At 39.0% G+C, this 12,152-nt stretch overlaps 1 protein-coding gene across 1 annotated transcript; it reads left to right on the top strand.

Annotated features, from left to right (window-relative positions):
* The first annotated feature begins 1,421 nt into the window (after positions 1-1,421).
* On the top strand, positions 1,422-6,752 carry LOC112184819. The gene is made up of 4 exons (XM_040513547.1): positions 1,422-2,090; positions 2,151-3,104; positions 4,047-5,609; positions 6,105-6,752. Exons 1-4 carry the CDS (start codon positions 1,422-1,424, stop codon positions 6,750-6,752), a joined length of 3,834 nt encoding a protein of 1,277 aa, XP_040369481.1.
* Positions 6,753-12,152: the final 5,400 nt, after the last annotated feature.

The following is a 12,152-nucleotide window of genomic DNA, read 5'->3' on the forward strand; positions in this document are numbered from 1 at the left end:
CTAAAAGGAAAAGAAGTGAAAATCTCTTAACCTAAGCAAAAAAAGAGGGGACGTGGACTCAACGTACGTCTTCTGCCGCACAAGAGGAGAGAACGACATCTTCTGCATCTTCTAGCCGTGATCTGACCTCATTCATTCATCGCTATTTTTCTTTTCAATTTTCTTGATGTATGCTTTCAACAAATTCATGACTATGTCTAGCTAAATACTTTTGTAGCTAGGGGCGATTTCAAAGCCCCAAACATGTTCAATTCATATTGAAAACAATTCAGTTTTTGGTTTTCTATATTATCAATTGAGTGTTTGTTTCACCGTGTCTACAAGATGAATCTTTGCTTGTTTGTTTAGGTGCGCAACTAAATGAATAGGTTAGGGTTCTAATGCTAGGAGTAACACTAGATTCGTATATGTCGTGTGTTGATTCCAATTGAGTAGCAAAATGTTTTCTTGAATTACATGTGACTCAAACCCTAGGTTTAGCAAGACTACCAACGTACTTGTGACCCTAGATTTATCCAAACCCTTTTAATGCTTAATGATTTTGATATGTTAAACTTAGCGAGCTTGTGTCTAGGTTACATAATCAGAAATAGATTAAGTGGTGAGCTTGTATTCACTTAACGAGGAACTAAGAAAGGGTAATGGGTTAATTCGAGCTTGTGAGTTAACTTCGGGTAAATTCAATTGAGAATTAGGATTCCATAACTGAGCTTTGATATGATTGAGTATGTTTGGTGGTGGAGAATGAGTTCTTAGCTTTGTTTCTATCAATAGTTTAAAGTTATAAATCTGTTTCTGCTTTGTTATATTTCTGTGTTCAGTTTTACTTGAATTATTTCATATATCAAATCAACTCCGATTGTTCTGAAATTTTTTATACATATTATTCAATGTGTCTTTAGTGTCCTGTAAAATTTTCAGAAAATTCCATCGAGTCTAGGTTAGTCAAATAATTTATTTTCGTTAACTGTTCAGTAGCATAGTTTAGAGTAGTTTGTGACATTTGATTAGCAGTTTAGGAACAATCTTCAGCGGGTAATGACCCTTGCTTGATCACTATATTACCAACGATGATATTTGAGTGCAAGGTTTAAGTTGTGCATCTTTTAGACGTACCAATTTTTGGCGCCGTTGCCGGGGATTGTTTTTCCCTAAATAGCTAATCTATTTTGTTTGTTTTATTTTTCTGTGGTAATTGGTTTAGTAACTTAAGTTGCTTTTATTTTTGTAGATACCTCTCATTGTGCATGCACACTCGAAGGAATAAGAGCCTTGATCTTGCTGAGTACGATCCTGAGCTAGAACGTACACTTAGAGAGCTTCGAAGAACAGTCAAGGAGACTCGAGCAGTGGCATCCTTGCCACCACCATCGCCACCACACTTGAGTTCTGGGGAAGAGGAAGAAGAGAGGCAAGAAGACATGGCTAACCGTACTTTGAGGGAGTTGGCAACTCCTAATGTAGAACAACAACCATTGTGCATCACCTATCCAAATCCGAATGGGGATGGAGGATTTGAGCTTAAGTCTGGCATGATTCACTATTTGCCTAAGTTCCATGGCTTCTCAACAGAGGATGCCAACTTGCATCTTAAGGAGCTACATATGGTATGTTCAGGAATGAAGCCAGCAACTGTCCATGAAGACCATGTCATGTTAAGGGCCTTCCCATTCACATTGGAGGGTAAGGCTAAGGAGTGGCTCTACAATTTACCTTCCGGATCACTCACCACATGGAATCAAGTGAAACAAGCATTCCTTGAGCAATATTTTCCAGCCACAAAGGCTGCAAGCATAAGGAAGGATATATGTGCAATCCGACAAATGCATGGAGAGTCCTTTGGAGAATATTATGAGAGATTCATGTGCTTGGTTGCTTCATGTCCTAATCATCAAATATCGGAGCACCTTCTCATACAATATTTCTATGAAGGATTGTGTGGCACAGATCGTGTGATGCTTGATGCAGCAAGTGGGGGAGCATTCATGGACAAGACTCAAGCTACTGCTAAAGCATTGTTAAAGAACATAGCTGAAAATACTCGACAATTTGGAGGGAGAGATGAACTGTCACTTAAGAGCGTCAAAGAGGTAAGTACTAATTCTAATATTGAATTACAATTAGCTAACTTAACTAATCTTGTAAAACAGGTTGTGATAGCGCCAAAGCAAGTATGCAGTGTGTGCTCAATGGTGGGACATGTTTCTGATACATGTCCATCATTGATGGAGCAAAGTGGTTTTGAGCAAGCTAATGCGGTTGGATTTCAAGGGCAACAAAGGCCGAAATATGATCCATTCTCTAATACCTATAATGCGGGGTGGCGTGATCATCCAAATTTTAAGTGGAGCAACAATGACAATGTTTTGCAACCTCAAGGAAGTAATTACACCCGCCCACCTGGATTCTATCAAGCTAGACCGCAAACATCTTATCAACCTCCTCCTCAACAACAAGCTCCAAGTAAGTCTCTTGAGGATTTAGTTGCTTCTTTAGCTAACTCTCAACAATCTTTTCAACAGAAAACAGATAGGTCTATTGAGAATCTTGAGCGTCAAGTGAGTCAACTAGCAAACATGATTGGACAACAACACCAACAAGGAAAGCTCCCTAGTCAGACTGTGATCAATCCAAAAGGGGGGTTTGAGAATGCTAGTGTTGTGACCTTAAGAAGTGGAAAAGAAGTTTTGGAGCAGCCAAGAGGGCAAAAGAGAGTTCAGAGAGCCATGCATAATGAGGAGGAGCAAGGAGAAGCTACGGTAGCAAAGGAGGACAACCATGAGTGCTTGGACACTTTAGGGCAGCCCCCTAATCACATAAATGCATCAAAGGCAGCCCTTAAACCCACAGGTTTAAGAGATTCTAAGGTTAGTAATGTAGTTCCAAGTTTGATTACTTCATGTCTTCCTTTTCCGCGTAGGTTTGCTAAATCAAAGAAAGAGGAACTTGAAAAGGAGATCTTGGAAACATTTCGAAAAGTCCAAGTGAACATACCGCTCTTAGATGCAATAAAACAAGTCCCAAAATATGCCAAATTTCTAAAAGAACTTTGCACTACCAAGCGGAGATTAAAGGGGAATGAAACTGTAAAGGTGAGTGAGAATGTTTCAGCAGTGCTTCAACGAAAACTTCCACCCAAGTGTAAGGACCCCGGTAGCTTCACTATTCCCATCACAATGGGTAACACCAGGTTTGAGCGTGCTATGTTAGACTTAGGTGCGTCTATAAATGTCATGCCTTATTCAGTTTATGCAACTCTAGGTCTAGGTGAACTAAAAAAAGATGGTGTTGTTATTCAATTGGCTGACCGTTCTAATGCATATCCCAAGGGTTTGTTGGAAGATGTTTTGGTGCAGGTAAATGATTTAATCTTTCCAGCAGACTTTTATGTGTTAGAGATGGAGGAGGAGCCCTCATCTACATCTACACCTATCCTTCTTGGCCGCCCCTTCATGAGAACTGCAAGAACCAAAATTGATGTCTATGAGGGAACTTTGACAATGGAGTTCGATGGTGATATAATAAGCTTCAACGTCTTTGAAGCTATGAGGTATCCCAGTGAGTTGCATTCTTGTTTTTCTATTGACATTCTTGATGATTTAGCTCAGAAATTCTTTGAAGTCATAAGTGAGGATGCATTGGAAACCACCATCTCTCAAAGTTTGCAGTTTGAAACATTCAAGAACCCAAAAAGGGACATCGATTTGAGGGAGGATATTGAGGAAACCGTGGCTGCACTTGAGTCACTGCCACGGTCTAGAGGTAATTCTAATGATTTTATTTCCCTTCCTTTGTCTACTGAAAAGTTGTTGCCTTCTGTGATTCAGGCCCCCAAGTTAGAGCTTAAACCATTACCGAATCACTTGAAATATGTATTTTTGGGAGAGGAAGAAACATTACCCGTGATCATTGCCTCAAACCTCACGGAGTTGGAGGAGGAGAAGTTGATTCGTGTGCTCCAGGAGTACAAGACTGCTATTGGATGGAGCATAGCAGATATAAAAGGCATTAGTCCGGCAACTTGCATGCATAGGATACTTCTTGAGGAAGGCTCAAGACCAACAAGAGAAGCTCAACGTCGTTTGAATCCTGTCATGATGGAGGTGGTGAAGAAGGAGGTATTAAAGTTGCTAGATGTGGGTGTGATCTACCCCATCTCAGATAGCAAGTGGGTGAGCCCAGTGCAGGTAGTTCCTAAACGATCTGGTATCACGGTTGTGAAGAATGAAGACAACGAGCTAGTGCCTACACGTGTGCAAACTGGGTGGCGGGTGTGCATTGACTATCGAAAATTAAACACAACAACTCGCAAGGATCACTTTCCGCTACCCTTTATTGATCAGATGCTCGAAAGGTTAGCTGGTCATTCTCATTATTGCTTTCTTGATGGTTATTCAGGTTACAATCAGATTGCTATTGCTCCGGAGGATCAAGAAAAGACGACATTCACTTGTCCTTTTGGGACTTTTGCATACCGGAGGATGCCTTTTGGACTCTGTAATGCTCCTGCAACGTTTCAGAGATGTATGGTAAGTATATTTTCAGATTTTGTCGAAAACATCATAGAAGTATTCATGGATGATTTTAGTGTTTATGGTGATTCTTTCGATAAATGCTTAGACAATCTATCTCTTGTGCTTAATCGTTGCATTGAAACTAACCTTGTTTTAAATTGGGAAAAATGTCATTTCATGGTTGATCAAGGTATTGTTTTAGGGCACGTTATTTCTGCTAGGGGCATAGAAGTTGATAAATCAAAAATAGATCTTGTACGTTCCTTACCCCCTCCCACAAGTGTGAGAGAGGTTCGTTCTTTTCTTGGACATGCAGGTTTCTATAGGCGATTCATCAAGGATTTCTCGAAAATATCAAGACCCTTATGCAGGTTGTTACAAAAGGATGTGGCATTTGAGTTCGATGAAGAATGCAGGGAAGCTTTTGAGAAACTCAAGGAGTTGTTAACCACAGCACCTATCATCACTCCTCCAGATTGGAATTTGCCCTTTGAGCTAATGTGTGACGCCTCTGATTATGCTGTGGGGGCTGTTTTGGGCCAACGTTTGAACAAGCTTCCACATGTTATCTACTACGCATCTCGGACTCTTAATGATGCTCAGTTGAATTATTCAACTACAGAGAAGGAGCTTTTAGCTGTTATTTTCGCTTTAGAGAAATTTCGTTCATATTTAATTGGTACTAAAGTGATTGTGTTTTCTGACCATGCAGCTTTGAAGTATCTTCTTACAAAGAAGGATGCAAAACCGAGGCTTATTAGGTGGATGCTTCTCTTACAAGAGTTTGATTTGGAAATCAAGGACAAGAAGGGAAGTGAGAATGTGGTAGCAGATCACCTAAGCCGACTTGTAAATGGTTCAAACGCAGAGGAGGATCTATTGCCTTTGCATGAAAGCTTTCCGGATGAGCAGCTTTTTCACTTAGAAGTTTTGGAGCCTTGGTATGCAGATATCGTCAACTACAAAGTAACCAAGAAGTTTCCAGATGATTTGACAAAGGCTCAAAAGGATAAGCTTGCTAAGACTGCCAAGTATTATGTGTGGGATGATCCGTACTTATGGAAACATTGTGCAGATCAATTGATAAGAAGGTGCGTACCTAACTCTGAATTTCTCTCTATTCTTACTTTTTGTCACTCCTATGCATGTGGTGGTCATTTTGGAGCAAAAAGGACAGCTCTCAAGGTACTTGAGAGTGGATTTTATTGGCCTACCTTGTTCAAGGATGCATTTGAGTTTTGCAAGTCATGCGATCGTTGTCAACGAACAGGTAATTTAGGTGCTAGAAACCAAATGCCGCAAACTCCTATTCTTGTTGTTGAACTTTTCGATGTTTGGGGCATTGATTTCATGGGACCTTTTCTGTCCTCGTATGGTAACATTTACATTCTCTTAGCTGTTGATTACGTTTCCAAATGGGTGGAAGCTAAAGCCACTCGGACTAATGATTCTAAGGTTGTTGTAGATTTTGTTAAATCTAACATCTTTGCTAGATTTGGAACACCAAGAGCTATCATCAGCGATGGAGGGAGTCACTTTTGCAATAGATCATTCGAGGCATTGTTGAGGAAATACAACATCACACATAAGGTTTCAACGCCTTATCATCCTCAAACAAGTGGCCAGGTAGAAGTTTCTAACCGCGAGGTAAAGCAAATTTTGGAAAAGACCGTGAATCCTAGTAGGAAGGATTGGAGCTTGAGACTTGATGATGCATTATGGGCATATAGAACAGCTTACAAGACACCAATTGGGATGTCACCATTCAGAATGGTCTATGGAAAACCGTGTCACCTTCCGGTTGAGCTGGAGCATAGGGCATATTGGGCGGTGAAGCGATGCAATATGAACTTGGAAACTGCTGGTGAGCAAAGAAAGCTGCAATTGAATGAGCTTGAGGAAATACGCAACGATGCCTATGAGAGTTCAAGAATATACAAGGAGAAAACAAAGGCGTTTCATGACAAAATGATCACAAGGAAAACTTTTGTTGTAGGACAAAAAGTTCTTCTCTTCCATTCTCGCCTTAAATTGTTTCCGGGTAAGTTGCGCTCTCGTTGGGTTGGTCCTTTTGTTATTACTAATGTTTACTCTCATGGTGCGGTTGAGATTCGTAGTGAAAAAACCGGCAAAGTGTTCAAGGTAAATGGACATCGACTCAAGATCTATTATGAGCCTTTTGTGATGCAAAATGTGGAGTTAGTACCCCTTCATGAACCAGTGTCACAAGAAGATTGATTCTTGGAACCGTCAGGCTGAGGACGTTAAACCAAGCGCTTCTTGGGAGGCAACCCAATGAATGAAGGAGGAAGATTGCGGTATTTTTCTAAGGGTTGTTTTCTTTATTCTTTTCTTCTCTTTCTTTGCTTCTTGTTTTGTTCGGTTTTATGTTTTTGTGTGTGTGTGCAGGTCTCATAGTTGAGAAAGATTTAGAGGAGTCACTTTTTATCAAACCAGTTTTTCTGACGCCCAGATTTCAGTCCACTTTGAACAGATGTCGTTCACAGCTCCTTTGGAACCAACAGACGTACTATATATGGATCAAAAGCCCCAGGTGTCTATTTTCTAATGGCTTTGGCAGATCCAAATTTCAAGTTTCACAGCGTCTGCAGTTTTCAGTTGAGTACAGGAGGGTCGGAACAGAGAAGCAGAAAACTGGGCATCAGAGCCACATAAAGTGCAAAACAGGGGATACTTCCCGGGGTCCAAATGAGACAAACCTTATATGGATTTGAAGCCCGGGATGTCTACTTCATTCCTACCAAAGGGTTTCTGAATGTGACCCCTGTAACTTCCGGTATTCAGGTTTGAATGGATGAAGGTCATTCTGTCAGCATTTTGCCAGTTTTCTGTAATTTTTTTGCTAACTTTGCAGGTCTCTAGTTCATACATCCCTTGGAGTTGGAATGCGTGCCACATATGTATGGAAAGCCCTGACTATGAACATTCATCTCCAAGTGGAACCTTTGGATTCCGGTTCTTACTGGATGAGCTATGAACCTCGGAAACAGGGATGCTGCAAGGTTTTAGCTGAAATCAGTTTGTGAAAAGTGATGTTTCCTATTGACTTTGAGCATTATTGGAGTATCTTTGGAGCGCATTTGGCATAGAGCTTGCCCTAGACTTATAGCCTTGAGGTTGATATCCAAAGATCATTAGCATTGGGAGGTCTACAAGAGGGAGCATTCTCTACTCTTCTTAACTATTTTGTTTTTGTTGTGTTTTCTCTTTCCTTCTATACTTAACTATATCATTGCATGATTATATCTAGATCAAACATTGAGGACAATGCTTAGTTTAAGTGTGGGGGGAAGGAATTTGAAACTTTTTGTTATTTTCAATCAAAAAAAAAAAAAAAACAAATGAAAAAAGAATTAAAAAAAAAAAAGAGTCTAGTTCTAGGTTTTATTTTTCAATGAGTCTTAGGAGTCTTCCAACTCTATGATGAGCATGAACTTTCGGATTTATATTTTGGTCACAAAAGGATTGCAGGCATGTGTTAGATTCTTGATTTCAAATAATTGTTAATAGATTTTGATGATTATTGTGCTTGATTTATATACATTGATGGTTGGATTAATGTAACACTTGAGAATTGATGGATGCATGCTATGACAGGTTAAACTTGATTTAAACCCTTGTGAGCTTTTGATCCTGTATATGTGCTATTTCTTTTCTGAGTGCTTAGTGTAGAATCATCTTATTTTCTTGACGAGGATTTTGAATGATCTCATCTTTTATTCATCTTGGTTGAGACTCGGATTCGACTTGCATATTTTATAAGGACAAATGCTAGAACTTGCCCCAAAGCCTCTTGAAGCGGATGGTTGAATTGCATGATGGATGGGAAGGGATAAAGGCACTAGAATCACCACTATAGCCAAACTAACCTGTGTCCCTTTTATGCACACAAGATGTGCAATCCCCTAGTTAACCCCATTGAGCCTACATTAAGCCTTTTGTTTCATCACCACAAATTCCTTAACCCTAAGCTTAGTATAGATGTATCATTACCCTATCCTAAGGAATTAGTGGAGCAAATATTTTTAGAGATATATGTATGTTCAAGGTACTTTTGTAAGCAAGTGTGGGGGTAAGACTTGTCCATAAAAAAATATATGTATGCCGAAAAGAAAAGAAAAAGTATACGACAAAAGTGAAAAAAGAAAAAGAAAAAGTGTGTATGGATTTTAGCCCCCCCTTTGTGAATAAGGAGTTTATTTTGAGTTGAAGGCCTGTTCAAGAAAATTTGGCCTTTGTCCTATTTCACAAGTGTTAGAAGAAAGATTTAGAATGAAGCAAAGGCCTAAGAAGATGACATCTGGCCCAGGAAAAGAAAAAAATTGCTTGCTTCATGTGTTCGAAGATTGATCACCTTGAGGAGTTTAAAGATTTTGTTGTCTCTTACATTCTTCTAGTGCTCCACTAGGTTCTTTAGGATCTTTGTTAATCCCTATCCTTTCTTTCTTCTAACCTTAACCCTTGGTCCCATTACAACCCTGAATAAAGACCTTGTTGATCTTTGAAGTTGTGCATTCGATTTGTGGAGAGTTGTGCAGAGGGATGAGCATATGGTGTCACTGGCCTTCATCCGAGTTTTGGCATTCCAATCATGGGATCATAATAAAAAAAATATATCAGAAAAAGCTTTCTTTCTTGTTATCATATGTGAGCTATTTGTTTGCCTTATTACATCATTCCTCTCACATATAACTTGAGTGAAAACTTATGCTCACGCATCAAGTCAAAAAATCATGAGAGAAAAGAAATTGAGAGCATCCTTGTGAGAAATTAAGTTGACGCATGTTTGACCCATGAATAAGTCGGTTCTCCTTTGTTGCACTAGTTTGATTGTTCATGTATTATAAATTTAGCACTATGGTTATCAAAATAAATTAGCTCTTAAGTGAAATTGTGAATTCTGATATGTGACTGCTTGAATTTTGTTGATCATACTAGTGGGCATTATAAGTTCTCTGAGATGTTTGGAAGACATTAGGTCCGTGTCTTTTGTTATAGCAGTTAGTTTATTTTGTTTTGCTCGAGGACTAGCAAAAAATAAGTGTGGGGGAATTTGATAAGCTCATAAATGTACATGATTTTGTGTTGATTTCTTCATGTTTTCTTAGCTAGTTTTCTATCTATTTGAGTCATTTACTTTATTTTTATATTTTGTAGGTGTTATGGAGCAAAGTAGAAGAAAGGAAGCTAAATCAGTAAATCTGCCTGTGCAGATCAGTCAACTTCGACATGAAACTGAGAGCAGCTCAGAAGGAACTAGAGGGTGATCTTTATATTGATGGAAAGCCTTGGATGTCTAGTTTCCGAATATTTTTACGGCTCGTTAATATCATTTTTCTACAAGAAGTTATGGCCGATTTAGTACAGCAAGGTCGGGCAGTCCGGGAATCTGACACTTTGACGGAAATCCATGATTTGAGGCCCGAATTCCTTTTAGAAGCCCACCGACGAGTATTAACTGAATATCTCTGTTTATTAGAGATATATGACATATTTTTATGGGTGAAAATTATTAGAAATCTTAGAGGAGAAGCTACTTGAATCCTAAAAGGAAAAGAAGTGAAAATCTCTTAACCTAAGCAAAAAAAGAGGGGACGTGGACTCAACGTACGTCTTCTGCCGCACAAGAGGAGAGAACGACATCTTCTGCATCTTCTAGCCGTGATCTGACCTCATTCATTCATCGCTATTTTTCTTTTCAATTTTCTTGATGTATGCTTTCAACAAATTCATGACTATGTCTAGCTAAATACTTTTGTAGCTAGGGGCGATTTCAAAGCCCCAAACATGTTCAATTCATATTGAAAACAATTCAGTTTTTGGTTTTCTATATTATCAATTGAGTGTTTGTTTCACCGTGTCTACAAGATGAATCTTTGCTTGTTTGTTTAGGTGCGCAACTAAATGAATAGGTTAGGGTTCTAATGCTAGGAGTAACACTAGATTCGTATATGTCGTGTGTTGATTCCAATTGAGTAGCAAAATGTTTTCTTGAATTACATGTGACTCAAACCCTAGGTTTAGCAAGACTACCAACGTACTTGTGACCCTAGATTTATCCAAACCCTTTTAATGCTTAATGATTTTGATATGTTAAACTTAGCGAGCTTGTGTCTAGGTTACATAATCAGAAATAGATTAAGTGGTGAGCTTGTATTCACTTAACGAGGAACTAAGAAAGGGTAATGGGTTAATTCGAGCTTGTGAGTTAACTTCGGGTAAATTCAATTGAGAATTAGGATTCCATAACTGAGCTTTGATATGATTGAGTATGTTTGGTGGTGGAGAATGAGTTCTTAGCTTTGTTTCTATCAATAGTTTAAAGTTATAAATCTGTTTCTGCTTTGTTATATTTCTGTGTTCAGTTTTACTTGAATTATTTCATATATCAAATCAACTCCGATTGTTCTGAAATTTTTTATACATATTATTCAATGTGTCTTTAGTGTCCTGTAAAATTTTCAGAAAATTCCATCGAGTCTAGGTTAGTCAAATAATTTATTTTCGTTAACTGTTCAGTAGCATAGTTTAGAGTAGTTTGTGACATTTGATTAGCAGTTTAGGAACAATCTTCAGCGGGTAATGACCCTTGCTTGATCACTATATTACCAACGATGATATTTGAGTGCAAGGTTTAAGTTGTGCATCTTTTAGACGTACCACTACATCTACTTGAAATACTCTACTAGAGTAATGAATGTTATCTAGGGGGGAGAGAGTCTCATTTTATAGGTAAGAGAGGCTATATCATTTCCCTCATCTTCTATGTGGGATACAAAAATGCTATTCTAATGTACAAAGAGGCTATTCATTAAGCAACTTGGTGTGGCCGGGAGGGTGGCCTCCGGGTGTAGTCTTGGCCGACTTCCACCATAACTAAGTAGTTCGTATGTTGGTTTTCAGGATCCAAGTTGCGGTCGGGTCCCACCATGGATCGTGGGCCCTCTAAAAGGGTGTCAATTATGATTGGTGACATAGTTAATACTAGAGGTATCAACAAGTCTCTGAAGTCTCCAAGTAAGAGGAACTTCTTGGTTGGGGAGTTGTAATCTTAATGTCAATAAGCATGAGTGACATCCAGGCGATGACCCTACTAGTCCCCCAATTCCATAAGCAAGAAGTGCCTCTCTGCGAAGGTGGTGTCACGTGGGAAAAGTGACCTCAAATGGCTTAGAGCACCTACAAAATAAAATTAAAAAAACATGTGCATGTAGAATGATTGTTATGCCGTGTAACTCATGTGATATGTAGCGGACATATGATGATGCATATATGTGAATGATTTCGAGTGTGTTCGACAATGACACATGAGTCAAAAATGCACACAGTTATGCGAGCATATGAAGTGCGTATGATGTGTAAATGCGTAATGCACAATGGTGCATATGATGCGTGAATGTGTGATGCACGATGGTGCATAAGATGCATATAATGATGCACATATATGTAGGATCAAGGAATCAAGTCCCCGAAACAAAGACGGCGATCAAAATTTATGTTAGTTTTATTGTTAGGTTGCATTAATGGAAGGTGAAAGGAGCTCAATTGTTGGAACAACAATGGTAGAAGAATTCAATATTCCATTAATGGTAGGAGAAGGCATGAGCAGATGGCTAA

This window comes from Rosa chinensis, chromosome 2, assembly GCF_002994745.2.
Source record: "Rosa chinensis cultivar Old Blush chromosome 2, RchiOBHm-V2, whole genome shotgun sequence".
Taxonomy (NCBI): Eukaryota; Viridiplantae; Streptophyta; class Magnoliopsida; order Rosales; family Rosaceae; genus Rosa; species Rosa chinensis.

Bases quoted from the DNA above. Each gene is read 5' to 3' on its own strand.
- LOC112184819 (XM_040513547.1), top strand. From the start codon at position 1,422: ATGGCTAACCGTACTTTGAGGGAGTTGGCAACTCCTAATGTAGAACAA. The intron at 3,105-4,046 runs GTTTCAGCAGTG...ATACTTCTTGAG, and splicing joins CTGTAAAGGTGAGTGAGAAT to GAAGGCTCAAGACCAACAAG. The intron at 5,610-6,104 runs GTACCTAACTCT...ATCACACATAAG, and splicing joins ATCAATTGATAAGAAGGTGC to GTTTCAACGCCTTATCATCC.